The sequence below is a fragment of the Pygoscelis adeliae genome, unplaced genomic scaffold (assembly GCF_000699105.1).
Source record: "Pygoscelis adeliae isolate BGI_AS28 unplaced genomic scaffold, ASM69910v1 Scaffold120, whole genome shotgun sequence".
NCBI classification, from domain to species: Eukaryota; Metazoa; Chordata; class Aves; order Sphenisciformes; family Spheniscidae; genus Pygoscelis; species Pygoscelis adeliae.
The window spans coordinates 7160107-7177667 of NW_008824032.1; the positions used below are offsets into that span (position 1 = coordinate 7160107).

The 17561-nt window shown below is 44.1% G+C and overlaps 2 protein-coding genes across 2 annotated transcripts in view; one reads left to right on the forward strand and one right to left on the reverse strand.

Annotated features, from left to right (window-relative positions):
* The window catches only part of CFAP44 (cilia and flagella associated protein 44), a 49286-nt gene extending 36384 nt beyond the window's left edge, over window positions 1-12902 (forward strand). Inside the window, exons 25-34 of the mRNA XM_009330508.1 lie at window positions 1854-2357; window positions 3775-3978; window positions 4398-4593; window positions 5587-5697; window positions 7207-7337; window positions 8462-8578; window positions 9508-9709; window positions 10420-10580; window positions 11974-12108; window positions 12894-12902. Coding sequence (XP_009328783.1) covers window positions 1854-2357; window positions 3775-3978; window positions 4398-4593; window positions 5587-5697; window positions 7207-7337; window positions 8462-8578; window positions 9508-9709; window positions 10420-10580; window positions 11974-12108; window positions 12894-12902 — 1770 coding nt within the window. The remainder of the gene's footprint in view (window positions 1-1853; window positions 2358-3774; window positions 3979-4397; window positions 4594-5586; window positions 5698-7206; window positions 7338-8461; window positions 8579-9507; window positions 9710-10419; window positions 10581-11973; window positions 12109-12893) is intronic.
* Window positions 12903-14906: 2004 nt separating this feature from the next.
* The window catches only part of BOC (BOC cell adhesion associated, oncogene regulated), a 56788-nt gene continuing 54133 nt past the window's right edge, over window positions 14907-17561 (reverse strand). The window contains 4 exon segments of the mRNA XM_009329607.1: window positions 14907-15120; window positions 15696-15889; window positions 16524-16603; window positions 17194-17420. Of these exon segments, the coding sequence (XP_009327882.1) occupies window positions 14939-15120; window positions 15696-15889; window positions 16524-16603; window positions 17194-17420 (683 nt within the window). The 3' untranslated portion in view covers window positions 14907-14938.

Genomic DNA, 17561 nt, shown 5'->3' on the forward strand with positions numbered 1-17561 from the left:
GGGCCGCTGCTCGGGGACTGGCTGGGCATCGGTCGGTGGGTGGTGAGCAATTGCATCATGCATCATTTGCTTTGTGTATTCTTTTATTATTATTGTTATTACTATTTTATTTTATTTCAATTATTAAACTGTTCTTATCTCAAGCCACGAGTTTTCTCACTTTTACTCTTCTGATTCCCTCCCCCATCCCACTGGGACGGGGGGGAGAGAGTGAGCGAGCGGCTGTGTGGTGCTCAGTTGCCGGCTGAGGTTAAACCACGACATGGCCCTTCACTGGACTGTCTCCAGTAGTCCCATCTCTCTCTTGTACTGGGGAGCCCAGAATGGACACAGCACTCCAGGTGTGACCTCGCCAGTGCTGAGGAGGGATCACCTCCCTTGACCTGTGGCAACACTCCCTAATGCAGTCCAGGATACTGTTAGCCCTCTTTGCCACAATGGCACGTTGCTGGCTCATGGTCCACTTGGTGTCCACCAAGACCCACAGGTTCTTTTCTGCAAAACTGCTTTCCAGCTGGTCAGCCCCCAGCATGTACTGGTGCATAGGGTTGTTCCTCCCCAGATGCAGGACTTTGCACTTCCACTTGTTCAGCTTCATGACGTTGCTGTCAGCCCATCGCTCTAGCCTCTCCCTCTGGATGGCAGCACAACCATCTGGTGTATCAGCCACTCCTCCCAGTTTTGCATTATCAGCAGACTTGCTGAGGGTATGCTCTGCCCCATCATCCAGGTAATTAATGATGTCGAACAGAATTATTATTACTGAATTCTGAATATAGAATTATTACTGAGGTCTGCCTACAGGCCAAGCAAGATGCAAACAAGTTGTTACAAATAGGTTTTGCTGCACTTGGCTGTTTAATTCCCACCTCTTACATGTGATATAAGTGGCACTTTTCAGATTAGTGGATCTTCATCTTGAGTTGGAGGAGAAAAAAAAAAACAGCTGATGCCAAAGTTCTCTGAGCTGACTTTGGGACTCTGGATTGCTGGAAGGCCTGGATAGAATTTGTTTTGGACATCTAGTGGCTTTTATGAAATCCAAAAGCATCTGACAGAATGTTACTTTCCTGTTTTTAATATTGCTATCTACTATACTTCAAAAATTCAGAACTTTTGTTCCACTTTTAACCACCTGCAGTAGCTGTGATTTCAGCTTCACCATCACATATAAAAGACAAGAATCTCATCTGCCTTCCAGAACATACATTTGTGGAGCCCCTTTTCTTTTGCTTTGAGGTTATATGAGATAACGGCTTTGTTTCAATGACTATGTCAAGGTCTAGATTTCTGTACAGCAGTGCATTTGGTAGTGTGTACAGTAAAGGTCCTCTCAGGTATGTTTCTTTTGCTTGCTTACAAAATACTAAAAGAGATCTGATTTTCCTTTTGTTAGTGTATTATTTGTACTATATGCCTGAAAAGAGGGCCATATATCAAGGCTGAGATACTCTGTATTTAATGAGGGACAACCCAAATGACTAATCCCCTAAAACCCACAGCTTATTTTCACAGCCTCTGTCTGCTTTCTGCACTGCTTCAACATCTCATGTCAAGAAACTCACAATCAAGTCAGGAGCTGAGAGGATGGGGAAGCTTCGTTTCCCTTCTTACACCTTTGCTATTCACTGTGAAGGAGAGGAATAGAGGTGGTTCCAAAGATTTTAAAACCACAGACTGAAAGACAGGTGTTTAAAAATGCTAATGTGTGGAGATGGTACAGAAAAGAAAGCTAGCGTGGAAAGAAGGAAAGTCAGTATAACAAGCCTCTTAATCGTTACTTGTGTCGGGGAGGTCTACATACTATGTAAGTGTTCCTGGGGAATCCTGCTAAAATTGTTTTTCCTTTGCAGATCCATAAGAGGAAAGTGAATATGAACAAAGAGATCATGTCTTTGCGGGATCTCAAGATTTCTATTATTGATAAGATCAAGTGTTTAGTGCAAGAATTGAAATCCATACAGACAGCCTTGGATTTATCAGAACATCTCCCTCTTCCCCCGATCCCTCAGTTATACCCAGATGAGGTTCCAGAAAAAAAATTTGAGTATGACAGTGACGTCCTCCTGAAGTTCAAAGAGGAGCAGGAGGCCAAGGCAAAGCTCCAGGAACAGCTGGAAGGGTCTCCCTCATCTTGTGCATTTAGACATGGGTTTCTTCGAGCTCCTTCCATTAAAGAGATTGACCCCATGGCACAGGCTGCAGGTGCACGCCTGATGAAAACAGCATCATCTGTGGTCACAGAGCAGCGAAAGGTTTTTGAGATCGAGAAGGCAGAGCCAACAGAAATGGAACTGGAAATTTCAAAGAGGGAGAAGATAAAAAACCTATACTTGCAGGAGACCTTGATTAAAAAGGTAGGAAATCAAAAGTTATTTTTTTCAGATGGAACAATCCCACTGCCCCAGAAATAAAACCAAAACCCCTTCCTTCTGTCTCAGGATTGCAGCTACTCTTGCCTTTCCGAAGTTCAGGAAAATGCTATCTGGTGCAAGTTTACAGTGTAAATCGGTATAAATACCTACCTGTGACCTGTGTGCTGACTATCACTTGAAAAACAGATCTTAGATTTCTTATTGATTGTTCTATGAAACCACGAGCTTAGTGGCCAAAAAAGACAAGTAAAATGTTAGAAATTACTTGAAAAGTGACGAAGAGGAAAAAAAGGAGCATCACTACAACTTTGTAGATTCGTGATATTCTCCGCTTTTAAATAACTGTAGACCCGACCCTTTGGTCTCAAAAATGATTTTGTAGAATTAGAAAAGGTACAAAAGAGAGTAACCAAAATGCTTAGTCATGGAAAAGCTTCTTTAAAAGGCACATCTAAATGGATAAAGCATCTTTGGCCTGGAAAAGGAGCAACTGAAAGGGTTGGAGCAGAGGTGATAAAATTATGAATAGCATAGAAAAGGAGAGTGGGAATCACCTCTTAAAAGAAGGAGAGATATCAAATCAAATGGTCATGTAGAAAGCTTGAAACATGCAAATGGAAATAGTTTCCCTATCCAACAATAACTAAGATTTGGAACTCAGTGTTAGGATGTGGGGGAAGCTACAATTTGATAAAGTCTGGAAGAAAAATCCATTCAAAGCTGTTGAACACAAACATACCACTACAAGCTCAGGATGTCCCTAAATCAGAGTTTAGGAGGGTACAGAGAGGAGCGTGCCAGAGGTGTACCACTGTTCACTTGTTTGCTCTGTTCCTTACCATCTTTTCTCTAGCTTCTGCTATTGGCCATTGACTCTTTGGTCTACCCCAACACAGACACCCTTGTGTTCATGTGTGTGAAGGTTTTGAGAGAATATCCAAATGCTGCTGTGATCATCACATATGTATAAGTTAATGTTGGCAGCTGCTAGTACTGATTTAACTGTAAATGTCTAAGGGAAGAGCTGGCAGGTATTCTGAAAGAAGTCTGTCAAGGCAGAAGACATATTTATTGCTACATCTGGGATTGTTACATGAACTGCTTCAGGCTACTGTAAAACGTTCTCTGAAGAGTAAAATACTTCTGGGATGGAGTGGGATGCAGTGAAACATTCCTGTGAAGCCCTGGTGATTCTTTTACTATTGTGCTGAGAACAAAGACGCATTTGGGGTTAACTTTGTCTTTCTAAGCGCTTCAGTAATCCGTAGTAAATAGCACGGGCGAGTTGTTGATTTGACAGAGAGAATTTTTCCCTTCTGCTCTTTTCTCTAGCTTTACATGTTTAGCTCCACTCCTAATACTTTCCCTGTTCCTCATTTGACTCTCTCATATGCCCCAGATCAATGCACTGGTGATCAACTTTGATGCTGAACTTCGCTTTCTGCGGCACAAGAAACTGAAGCTGGATGTGCAGATGAAAAGTGCTGACCTGCGCTACATCACATGGTATGAAGAGCTGCTTATCCTGAAGAACCTTGAGAAACGTGAGACCCTTCTCCAGGGGCGTGTTGACACTCTCATCAGTGAGCAGGAGGCCACGCGAGTAAGTAGGCCATGTGTGTCTGGATTTAACAGTACCACTAATGCATGGCTTGAAACAAAAGCAAGCCATAAAGTAAATGGTGGCATCTCTTTGCTTCATGTTAGCCCTGATCCAGCATCTAGTGCTAAATTTTGAAAAACAAGAAGCTCTTGATGATCAATCTAGGATGGTCGCTTTTAACTTCCAATAGTTAATCTTTTCATAACCTTAACGGTTGTATTTTAATAGGTACTTCATGATGTGGAATAAGTGACAAATCATATACTTAAATTTAAGAACATACTTCTAGGTTTTGCTTGATTGAAGCATGGGTGTAAAGAGAGAAAGAAGTTTTGCATTTCCAGATCTTCACAGATACATCCTATATACACACATGTGGGTTGTACCTTTTAACTGAAGTAGTTTTTTTGTTTGTTCAGTCAAAATTGAACAGCTACCTTGCACAGATGGAGGACAGAAAGAGTGAGATTGTAAAACTTCAGGAATGTGAGAAAGCTCTTTATGCCAACTTCCAAGCATCCCTTGGAGAAAACAATGAGTTTGCCCGTTTTCTGACCAAGGTTCTGAAGAAGAAAATCAAGTGCATGGAAAAAAAAGAAGTAGGAAGAGAAGCAGGTTGGAGATGCTGTTCTTTTTGTTTTATGGATTTGTTACACATACTTCCATGTGGTCAAGTAAATGTCTCTCAGTCTAGCTGGAGCCCTGGGTACATGCAGCACTGAACTTAGTTCAAAAAAACATAGATCTGACCTACCCAGATTCATTTATATACTGACCCATGTTTTGTGGCAGCCATTTTGAATGATAAGAATGGTGTAATTCCAGTTCTAACATGACTACATTTGGTCTGATGACAGCTCCTGCAATTTACTTCCTGTAAGTCAATACTGGGGACTGATAATTGGTATGAAGAAGAGGCAAAGCTTTAAATAGCTACTTCCTATGCTGTACGAACGGGAGCTACGGATAAGTGATTAGTTTGCCACATTCATGACATTCTCCTTTAATCTGTCCATTGACTAATGAGAGATCATAGACCTAATCTGCAATCGCCTATTAGTCACAGGACTAAACATACTACGAAAGGATTTCATTTATCTTAGTGGCTCAGTTTTAAACTGTTAAGGCTAGGCAGTCTTACTGAGCTAAAATACTTGTGCTCTCTCTCTGACTTGGCTTTTGACTTCAAATGGGACATGATTAGCAAAAAGTGCAGACAACAGTGATGCTTTTGTGGCAGTTTTGTGCCTCTGTGTATTTTGCTTGGTTGATTAATCTCTCTAGTAGAATGTTAAACCTACAAGGTTTAGATTCATAGCACATATAAAGAAAGGAAACATTATTGAAGAAAGTCCTAAAAATGTGCCTGTGTCTGTGCATTTGGCACTACTAGGTGATCTCTCTCCCTCAGTTTTTTGTTTTGTTTTGTTTTTTCTTTCTGTGAAATTATCAAATCAATGCAGTAGGCACAAGGTGCCTGGATCCACATATTACCAGGGTGATCTTTCATGGATTATTGGGGTTGTGTTCAGCAGCACATTGGCATAATGCACAGCTAGTGGGTCTGGGTGTGTTCTGCAAGCCAGTAGTACTGTCCTTCTCTTCCAGATGAAGAAGATGAGAATGAAGAGGAGAATGATGATGGGTCCAGCTTGGGGATTGATGAAGAAAATGCTGGATCTGAAGATGAAGTCTTTGATGACTCTGTTTGCCCAAAGAGTACCTAAGCCATCATTTCCTTGGATTGACTACTTGTTTAGCTTTAGGGGCAACATTGTGTGTTTAAAAAGAAAACACAGAATTTTTCATTATTCACTGCATATTAATGCCATTAGGGGCCAGAATGTGTGTACCCCTCCTGAGTGCAGCATTTCTCCCCAGGAAATCTGTGAAGATAATGAAACTGCTGGTAGTATAGGGTACCCTAATTAAAAATTTTGGGAAATAAAACTTAGCTAAGCACTAAGAATTAATTATTTTGTGTGAAGAACCGTTCACCATTTCACAGCTGTTTTCTGGAGAGAAAAGGCTTCTCGCAGGAGCGGAGCTGGAGCGAGGCTGTAGCTGCTCTCTGGAAGCCTGCTGCCTGGCCTAGCTAGATCCCTGTTCAGGGAAGTTCTGCGGGGACCCTGCCGTGGTGTTAAATTAAGCTCTTTGTTACCACCTCGTGGATTTATGCAGCAATTGCCTGTTGCTAGGCTGCTCTCTTATGGGTATCTGAAAAGTTAGGAGCTTTACTTTGCAAAATCCTCTTCATTCATTCATTCAACAAAGGCAAGCAACTCTCCCCCCCCCCTTTTCTTTTGTATGAGTTTAACTAGTTTAGGGTGTTGGGTTTTTTTAAAATCTTTGTGTGATATGTCAATGACTATGTAACAACACTGCTTTATTTTCAGTTAGAACTTACCAACAAATTACCTTATCATATTTTTTTAAATTGTATTTTAACATCATTTTCACAAATTGAATTTTTGATTAACTTGTCATTAATCTCCTTTTTCAATGAAATGTTGGGAAGAACTGAAGAGGATTTTTACTTTTTATTGAAAAAGTCCAAATTACTAATTTAATGGGGAAATTATATGTTGCATTAGCCTCTTCATACTTGTCTCTTTATGTGTAATTTGCTTTGCCTTTATTGGACTTTTTTAAAATTTTTTTTTATTATGCCCACTGATTTGGGTTGATAAGGGTGACTTGATTAATATGACTGAAATCACTGTGTTACAAATTCACAGATCCTCCTTACCATGAAACAAATTAAACAGGTCCTATGAACCACAGCTTCATTTACAAATAGAACTATAAGTGATCCCTCCAGCAAGTTCGCCATTTATAGGGAAGGGTGCTATGGATAAACAACTGCATGTTCACGTAATTGAAGATTATACTGTAACATGTATTAATTACTGGGACTGCATTACTTACAAAAGCTAACTTTTGAGCACTTGGCTTTAATATTGGCTTTGATGCATTTAGTCTTACTTCTGGAAACAAACTGTCTTGACTGAACGTAAAGAAAAAAGATCCATCCAAGACATTCACCCCCTCGTGGAGGAACGTGGCCCGTGTGGTTTATGTTTGAGAAAGCTCTAGGGAACCAAGACCATGGTCTTATTATGGGGAATGCTGGGCAATGTACACAGTAGGAGAAGCTGCTAGCTCAAGCCTGTAACCATAATACAGTGATAATGAAACTAAGCTATTCTTTGACTCTTTCCTTCTCAGACTGCAATGAGGCACTCTTCCGAAACACCATGCAGCTCCGGCAGAAGCGGTTAGACATTGAGAAAGCTTTAACAGAGGAGAAGAAAGTTGCTGCTAACCTCAGAAAGAAATATAATGCCTTGACCAAAAAGGTATTGTAGTGTTTTCTTGTCAGCCAGCATCAGCTGGCTCCATTACAGTGAAAATGTTGTGCTAGTGATTTTGGCTAAGATTTAAAAACAAAATTCTAACCCTTTGAGAGACCTCAGTTTGGGTAGAGATATCTGTGGTAGCACAGAGGCAGGAGGCAGCTCAACATGGGTCACCTGTCGTCCTGAAAAGGGTAAATCAAGGTGGTCCGACCTTAGCTGCTACGGGGCTGGATCCAGGTTTTAGGTCCAGTTCCTTCCCGGCTGTCTAACCATCATGCAGCAGCAGAAACTGGATTCTTTGGTTCAGATGCAACACCTGATGTAGCCTGGCCCATCCTCTGTGCATGTGTATGGGGATGGAGGGATTAGAGAATCCTTATCCTAACACAAATGCAGGTTAAAATAAATGCATAAAAATGCTGTTCTTCCATCTATTTCTTTTTGCTCTTTGTCGTGGTAATCATTGAATAAACTCACTTGGTGCAAGTTTTCCTTTTAGCTTTTTTGAGTTCCTGCATTCATCAAGACATTTGATTCATATTAATTCAAAAATATCTTAATTTGAAGGGTTATCCGGGATAGAGAGAGCGTTCTGCCAAAATAATGTTATGCAAGTCTTGCTTTTATTGTGTCTCAAAAATGTTCCATCAAATATGCTTAACTTACAAGGTTTTTTGTTTAGTTTTTAAAGGCTTTCCTAAGTGCCAGCTGCCACATATTCACCCTGGGGTCTGACATTTGAGTCTGAATTGTTTCTTTCTCATGCAGAATCAATAAGCATTTCCAGGCATAACACAATAAAAAATATCTTGCAGGCTCTGTAGATCTAGAAGTGTTTTAGACACTAAACAAAGCAGCTGTCTCTTGATACATACAGGGCTTCTCTAGTAAGGAGATGTTTATGAGTGTACATGTGTACAGAGGTATTCAGGATAGAATCTTTCTTGAATACATAGATGAGCCTCGTGTTTGCCTATGAAACTCATCTATCATAGTATGTAAAAAAAAAATAACTTTTTTTTCCTCCTTTCCCTTTGGATCAGGAACTCTAACATAGAACCTTGCTGCCTTTATGTATTTGAGTGCTACAGGATTTTTGTTGTCCACAATTTATCTTTCTGCAGGCAAAAGTAGTGGAAACCAGTCTGGACACTGCAGAGATGGAACTGGAGACCTTTCAGTGGGAAAAACAGCAGAGACTGAATGAGCTATATGTAGTTGTCCCTTTGAAACTCCATCAGGTAATTCAAGATGTTGTGCATCTGCAGGTGCAGAATGGCCTATATATATCTAAACAATGGTGTTACTGTTCTTTGGGGCCCTTAGTTCCTGATTCACCAGTCTCCTGGGCGTGAAGTGCCGTTAATTAAACTTCATGCTGCTATTTCCTCTAGATTTTTTTTTTCCTTCTCTACTCTTATACTGACAGAAAAGAGGTAAGGCAGGTCAGCCCATTGCTGAAATGTGCATAGTCTTCAAGTGTTTTATAGGTTTGGCATGGGATTTTCCTTCAGGTCCACACCTACTGATATTCTACTGGAAAAAAACCCGCCCCAAAAAACCAAACCAAAAAAGCCCCCAAACTATTGAAACTAATGGGAGTTCTGCCCAATTCAAGAATGCTGGATTGGATGCAATGCATTCATCTACACAGCTGTTAGCACAGGGATGATAAATAGAAAATGAAGAGGAAAACTCAAGACAATACTGTTATTTCCTCAGGGCTGAATCTTGTCCTCAGAGAGAGAAGATAGGCCTCTGCCTGTTCTGGCTTATATACCTCTGAGGCAAGCTCAGGTCTCTCCATTTGTTCCATCTCCCTTCATTAAAAGGTTGGTAATGAAGACAGAAGAGTCTAAGTCCTGACTATGCAGTCCTGCAGCTCCCAGATCATTCAAAAGTACAGTTGACAGGGAGTCCCTCACTCCCCCTTTGTTCCAGGGCCCATAGAAGGGTAGACAGCTTTACATGTAGGCAGTCATCACAAATCTAAGTAGTCTTTGGGCTTTGCTGAGTGGTAGTGGTTCCCTGGCCCAAAACGTGAGAGTCGTGCCCACGCTTACTGTTACCTCCCTCATTAGTTCTCTAACGCTCCCACATTTGTTACCCAGAGAGATCACCAGCACCCTTAATAAGTAAAGTCAGCCTTGCTTATGGCTGTTTCTTGCAGGTGGAGTACTTGGTTAATGGGGAGATGCCCAGTGACTTCTCCCAGGCTTTGGTATTTACGAACCAGTCCTTAGAGTATCTGCAGAAGAGAACGGTGGACCTACATAATGAAAAGATAGTGCAAAGAGAGATCTATAAGAAGGCCCAGGAGCAACATAAGCAGCTTGTCCAGGACAAAAAGGAGATGGACATAAACATTCGACGTGAGTAACAGAGACTCTGAACAACACAGCATACTAGTGCTCATTCTGTCCCCCTCACTGGGTGTGGGTAACTCACTAGATGTCTGTCTTTACACTCACCTAGATGTCACAGCTGGTTACTGCAGAAAATAAAGCAGAAAGAGCAGATCAAGTGGACTGTTTTGATGAAGTATTGGTAGTTCTCCAGCACTGCGGAGTCATTAGGCTGTGTGAAATAATTTGGGAACTTAATACGAGGAGAGTTGACTGAGATGAGACACTGGAAGTCAGGACACACGATTGCTATTTCTGGCTGTAAACCAGAACTGCTAGGAAAAAAGTACTTTCCCCAAAGCCACATAAGCTTTTTTGGCAATTTCCTCCTCTGTGTAACATAAGAACAATGAAACAAGCCCTATCTGAAACACTTACTTTCCCAAGAACCAAACCCCAGGATGTGTCTAGCACCACCAAACCTGTGGAGGCCCTATGTAGCCTTTGGTGTGGGAGTGGCTTACTAGGACTGGCTTAGAATGTGGCTTAGTGACAACACAGACATGGTCATGGGCAAGGACAAATGGCAAGATTCAGTTGTGAGCTCTGTGTGGTTTTGTGTGAATCTGTGCAGGGCAAATACGAAAAAGCTCAGACAAAAAGCTGGGGGTAAGGCAGAAATTCATATTAACCAGTGAAAGACAGTGCTGCCATTTGTGCCATGCCCTTTCTCTTAGGACTGGAAGAGAAGTGCAGTCATCTGATGATGAAGAAGTTCGGCCGGTTGGTTGATTTTGAAGCAGTTCAAGCACACTCTGTTAACATACGCATGGAAGAGTTGGAAGTGCAAATAATGGAGAAAGAATATGTGCACTCCCAGGAACTCCAAGAGTGGGAGGTAAGGAGGAGGGCATATGTTATGATGATCTGTTAAGGTTTCGTTTGTCTGGGGCTGAATAGCTGCACTAAAATCTTTTGTGAACAGGTTCATGTTTGGTTTTTTTCACCTGTTATTAATAGACCATAACGTCCAGCTCCCATTTCTCATCGTCATTCCTACCTCTGCTTCAGTTGCTGACGCACATCCTATTTTCTCATGGAGGTAGTTGATGACTTTGTTTTACTTTTCTCAAATGCATCCTTCTGCTTCAGTCCCTATGCGAAGTTCTTCCGGAGTGTTTTCCTTTGGTTTTCAGCGGGCATTCGGCACCTACTGCCTCCTCCCACCACCTTTGGTGACGAACTATTTGAGTACAGGGCAGCCCTGGCTCATGCCTGGGATGCTAGTCTGTGCGGTCTGAAAAGTGCAGTCTCTATCTGGGGGAGCCTAAGGCTCAGCTACTGTGGTGCAAGCAGGCAGCGCTCTTATGCTGCCCTTACAGAATGCTGTCATTGGCTGACCTTTTAAAAATATGGAAAGAGAATAATTAGAAAACAGTCAAGGGAGAAATCTCTCTTTGAGCAAGTGTCATGCCTCTTGTTTTGAACTGACTTAAGATTTTTTTTGTTTGCCGCCCCCGAGCAGTAAAACATCAGCACCTTTATACATATATCTAATATGTTTTGTGATTTCTACTTTCTCCTGTTCATGTCGGCTGGCAACACGTTCTGGTTGGTGGTGGGTATTAGCCTCGCTGGTGGGTATTCACTGCTCCTTAGGGAAGTGAGTCTGGTATCCTTCAACACAGCGCACATCTAGATCTGGCTCAAGACTTTTCTAACTGACGTCAGCCAGGACACAAGTAGGTTTGTAATGAGCTGTCCTGGCCACTCCTTGCACGTTTGTGCGGCATGACGCATTGCCAGGGAAGTACAGTGTTGAAGCAGATTTGCAGTTCTTTGCTCTCTTGGTTGTCCTGTGTTTGTAGCTGGGCAAAGAACCCCTGTCCTCCCTCTAGATTTGGATATGAGAGCCAAATCTCCAAGCGGGAACTCATAGCCCCAGCCTTCTCTGTTCCTCTTCTATGCTGGCTTGTGGCAGGTGTAGGAACCAGCTTAATATGTAGCGCACACACAGAAGTACTATGTACCCAACGGTTTTCTCTTTCCCCACGCTTTTGCCTAACTAACTGCTTTACCTAAATACTTAGGCATTTGCAATATTAAAAAAAAAAAAAAAGGATAATAAAGAGTCAGATTGCACTAAAGGTACTGTGGGCTCAGGTGGTGTGTGCAGGATCAGTCTGTTGTTTACCTCCCTTCTGTGACACTTACGTTGTGCCTAGCACTTCTTCCCTACTTCACACTTTTTGTCCTCTCTCATCCCAGCTCAATCTTTTATATCTTTCTAGGAAAGAATCTTAGACCTGCGGCAGCAGCTCATGAAGCTGACAAAGGAAAACACCAGCAAGCTGCAGCAGCTGAACCGGTTCTGCCTTGAAAAGCAGCAACTTGAAACTAAGCTGGATTCACTAAAGAATGATCTGGTAAGCCTTTTAGCCACTGTACTGCATGCAGGGTTGGGACTATTCAGAAATGGGTAAGGGTTCATCTGGCCCTCACCAGCTCTCTGGTCTCACATCCTGCTCTGCAGTCAGCAGTTCGGGCTAATACCGCCCAGCGGCACTGGCTGAATGGCTGCTCCAGGTCTTGTAGAAAGGGAGATGAATGCGCTGATCCTGAAGTAGGCCATGCCTTAGCTTCTCTGCTGATTTCTTACTTAGCTGCTTTCTAATACTGAAACGAACCCATTTCTAATTAGAAAATGTCTTGCAGCAGGTCAAAATTATTCCTTTGTTACATGGAAACAGCCAAATGAATTAAAATGTTTTCTTTGCTCTGTGCTAGGGAATAAGGCAGCCACCTGTGACAGTCTGAATCTAAGTTAATGGTCCCTCACTCTGACTTCTGAGTAGTTCTGACTGAGGAGCAGAGAAGTCATGAAGCTGTCCTGCTTCTTGGAAAGCCTCACTTTCCCACTTGAAATAAATTTCCACCATTTATTCTCCCATGTTTTATAGGAGTTATTGTTTCCTCTCCTTACAGGGAGTAGAATTTCAGGGCACCCGAACTACTGACATCAAAGAGAAGGCCAGGCTGGCGTCACGGCTCAAGCACATGGCTCGTAACACAGCCCTCCTAAGAGAAGAAATCAATCTTCTAAGCAGAAAAGATGGGTGCTTAAGAGAAGAACTCTCTCTCCTTAGCAGAAAAGATGGGTCACCACAGGACTCTGAGACACCAACTGAAACATTCCCCGTTCTTACACCAGAAACGGTAACTAACAGTCCAAGTATCCCTTAAAAATGGACATGGTAAACTGTGGCAGTAGTAATATCTGGAAGCATGAAATGAATTGCTTTGGCTATACAGGGGTTTAGTTGTAAAAGGTTATATTTGTTTCCCCTATCAAAATATGACTGTAGTGACAGATACGGAATAAAAAAGCGCAAATACAACCGGTAAATGCTGTTACCAGTCCATTGCAGAGATTTGCACTGGGCAGGTGCCCTGAGTGTGCGCGTGCGTATGTGTCCATCTGTTCTTCAAAACAGTGGCTGTTGAAGGCTGGATATGAGACTTTCACATGGGCAAATATAGCTTTGGTACCTGTGTTCTCAAAAATACCAGAAGAGGTCTGCCTTAAGGGTGTGTGTTGTTGTTTGCTGAACATCCTAGCAGCAATGGCAGTTCTCTGCTAACGGAGCTAGTTAGAGTCAAGGGAAGGGCTGTATGTTTGGAGAAAGCAAAGGGACCGTCCTCCTCAGGGCCTACAGTGCTCAGATGGGTATGGAGCCAGTCAAAGACTTTCCCACTTGCCTCTGCTCCGCAGCAGTGGAAAACTGCGCTGCAGTGCGGGACGTGGTATTCACCTGGCATGAGAAGGGTATAGCAAATGCGAAGTCAGCCTGTGATTCCACTGGCTCGCACCTGCCTGATCAGAGTGAGAGGGCGCCAGGCTCTGTATGTTTTCAGGTTTTACTCTTTTTTTTTCCCTCTGGCATTCGGTATGGCAGCAGCGCATGATCATTTACAGCACTTACCCTGCCTTACTGTGAAAACTTCCTTCAAGCCCAAAGCGGAGGGGTTGCGTTGCACTGTTCTTCCAGTGCAAAGTTTCTGAGGGTGCACAGGGAGGCTTGGGGTTTGTTGCTAGTTTTTAATTAAATAGATTGCACAACCTGCAGCTGCTCTTGCTCTTCCTCCCCACTCCCTGCCTTTTGCCACTGGTCTTTGTACACCAGAGGAGCATTCAGCCAGGATCCAACCATATCCCAGCCAGGCACAAGAACTGCCCCTGCTGGCCCCAGCACAACCAAATGAATGGTACTTGTGCTGCCTGCCTTTTCAGTGGGTCCCTAGGAAGGTGCTGAGCATCCTCTGGTTCCTTAAGGGAAAAAAAACACACTTATCCACAGGCCTGGACGCTGAAAGCTTTTGAAGCCAGAAAACCACAGGATGGGGAGTGGGGGATAAGGAAACAAAATTTGCAGAGATTTGGGTGTCCGTCTGCCTCCCCCCCGTCACCAAACTCATGCAGCTGTCCTTGGGGATAAATGAAAATTTCCTCTAGCTGTGCTCCTCACTGGAAGTTTTATGTCACTTAACTGGCACAGGTAGCGGCTGTCCCTCTTCTCCTGAGCTCAGCATTGAGAATATTCACGTGGGTGGATATTTGGAAAACTATAACTGCAGGAAAACGTCACCTTTCCCCAGGTGTCCTGCTTGCTGTGTGTCTGCAAGTAGAAAAAGAGTAGGTTCATTCTGTGGGAGGATTTAGCATGCAGCCAGCCACAGAAAAGACTAAAGCCTTTATTTTAGATGTTTAAGCGTGGGTTTGTCTTTACAGATACGCGGCTGCAGATGGTGTGTATGAGAAGGGTTGTTTAAGTTGATGAGGCAGAGTGCATAACTCCAGTCCATTCACAGGAGTGTGTTCCTGGGACGTGCCTTCCTGTGGGGGAGAAGACAAGACCTTTTTGACAGCGTTATCGTTTGTGAAGCCCTCACTGCAAGAGGGTGCTAGATCTCGGTGGTGGCAGCTCTGTTTGGACCCATGTCCTGCGACGTCTCTTGTGCTGCTGTTTCAATCTTGTGCTCTGATGAACAGCCCGGTGCCATGGATAGCTGCTGCCTTGTTTCTTGGGCCCTCCTGTGACCTTGCTGAGGATGCCTTCTGTCTCCATAGCATTATAAAAGGCACATATACATCTATATACAAGTGCATAAATATATAAATAGGGGCGTTATACAAAAATAAATACCCATTCTCTTTTTCTCTGTAGAATAAGTCTTTTGCAAAAGGCAGCTTGGTCCCTAGCTAGTAGGAGAATGAGTCTCTAAGGGCCTCAGTGGTGACGGGCTGCTGTTCAGACGTCTTGGTAGGTCCTGACCCAAAGATGTGACCACTGGATTCTGGGGATGGAGATCTCTGGACTGGCAGCAATCTAGTCTTTCTACCTCTTCAACTGGCACTAGGCCTAGGCAGCAAGGGCTTCCTGAAAGGGAAAGGAACAAGAAACGATTACGATGCATACAGAAATGAGAAATGCTCTAGTCAACAGTCCACTTTATGAGGATAGGTACTCTCATCAGAGGAAGAACTGCATTCTGAAAGTCCTGGCTACAAGGGAGTTCGATCTTATGCCTGCACACAACAAGCTCGATCCACGCTACAGGGGTGGATCAACGGATCAGGTCCTAGGTAGATGGATTCACATAATTTTTCAGGGACCTTGTTGTTTTACTGGTGGTCTGGAAAATGCAAAATTAAGAAGGACTAAAGGACAGCGTCTCTGCAACTGGAGGTGGGTATGTGCCCTTCTGGCAGCGTACAGCTCAGGCTTTTGGAGAAATGAGAAATCTGTCCTCTAAAACTGACTGAGGCCGTTTACAGTCCCCAGCTGCTAGTGTGGCCTTTCCATGCTGTTGGTTCTATGCAGTGTTGAAACTGTCCATGCACCGTAGAAGCGAGCATGAACGGAGCCATCAAAGGCTCTGCAGTGAGATTTCCCTTCAAGATCAGCCTAAAACAATGAGATGAAGCAAACACTGAGTTTTCCAGACCACTGACCTTGGTGGAACAGGGGATCCCGTCGACCATCCAGGCTAGGGCCTCCCACTTTGCTGCCCATGACTGGATGATGGAGGCCAACAAAGTGCTCTTGAAGGTGGGGACAGTCATCTCGTGGCTGAAGAAGCTGGTGAGTGGAGTCATCTGGGAGACTGTAGAGGAAAGAGCTGTCTTCTGTTCCCGAGTTGGGCAATCTGGGGAGGCAGACAAAGAGGTTTAGCACTATTCACAGATCTTTCCTCCTTGAAAGATACGACTTATGTAACATGTCAGCCAGCTGCATCAATGCAATGACACAAAGCATTCCTAAATGAGGGGAAGAGCAGAAATCGGGATGTCCTTGCGGGATGGGAATAAGGTGGTGGGACCTGGTATCCACGATTCAAAACCTAGTGAGTGCCACAGGAGCTGGAAGGAGTGAGTCCCGGGCAGCATGGGAATAACGACTTGGCATCTGAACAGCGAGACAGAAAGCACTGGCAATTGGACCCTGGCCAGATGCTGGGGCAGCTGTTGATCAGCATCCAGTCATAGATGTTAGCTTCTCTCATCCTACTTTTCAGTCTCCCACGTAAGAGCAGGGGGAGGAAAAAGGGGCAGGGGGAAGTAGGTCTCGGCCATCTCTAAATTATCCCTCCCTCAAACCATAAGAGGAATGAGCTGTACGAAGAGAATTTAGACCAAGAAGGCCTAGTGCTGGAGCATGGATTTGTTTCCCAAGTGAATTGGGAGAGATGGGAGCGTGCTGAGGGTGAGCTTTTGTGAGCACGTAGTCTTGTGGGCCCCACTGGATTGTTCCACTCTTCCCCTTCGTAAGCCAGGACTAACCTGGAGGGCTGGTAGTCTTGCTGGGCATTCCCATTTTGCAGCACTCTCGCCTGCAGCAAGGCGTTGGTCTCCTCGTGTGACTGGAAGGAGAGAGAAGGATTCTCAGCAGAGCAACGCCACACAGCAACGTTAAGAGGCAGGTGCTGATCTGGGAGCCAGAGCCGTGGGGCAGACTGGTGAAGCTCTTATGACAGAAGGCAGAGAAAGCTGAAACCATTCCTTTTGCTACAGAGGACAGAGTGGAACTGAGCACTGAAAAACTCACTTCACGCTTACTGCTGAATCAATGGGGTATGATAACCAATTTATAGTCTCAGCTGTGGCACTGCCTTGGCCTGTGTTACACACAGAGCCCTCAACATTGTCAGTCCCTGTGAGCTTTGCTCAGGAGAAAGAGGAAGCATTCCCTTAAGAGTAGCCTTTGCTCACTGCCTCCTCCATACTTAGAGCCACTGCCCCAAGAAACCACCTCTTCACCAGTGTTTTGGAGACCTTCCTGTTCCTCCCATGTCTCAGACTCCGCTGCAAAGGGGAAGCCTCTATTAAGAAGCCAGTCCTGCCACTTCCATGTGCTGCAAAGGGTGCCAGGCATGTCTGGAGAGTCCCTCTCACTGCAGCCACAGCCCCCAGCTCATGTCAAACCAACTGGTAATCGCAGGTGTGGACATACCTGTGGCACTTCATCTGGACTGTAATCTCGGGGCTTGGTGCTTGCATAGCCCACTCCTGCAGCGGGGCAGATGCCATTCAGATGTGCCCCGTTGGCGTAGGGCTGCCCATTAACATAGGGATGTCCATTGGCACGAGGAGCAGAGATGCCCCTCAGAGGCACCATGGTGTACTGGCAGGATGGTACCAGCAGCCCAGCTCCTGGGAAGCCCATGTCAATGGTTTGCTCTGCGGAGGGAAGAAAAAGGAAGTCTGAGGCCAAAAACAAGAGGTAAAGGTGAGCTTCTTGAAGCTCAGCAGGGATAGTGTTAGGCTGTCCTATCAGGCAGCTGTTTGGGCACCCAAAGCACCCTTGAAGACAAATGGTGG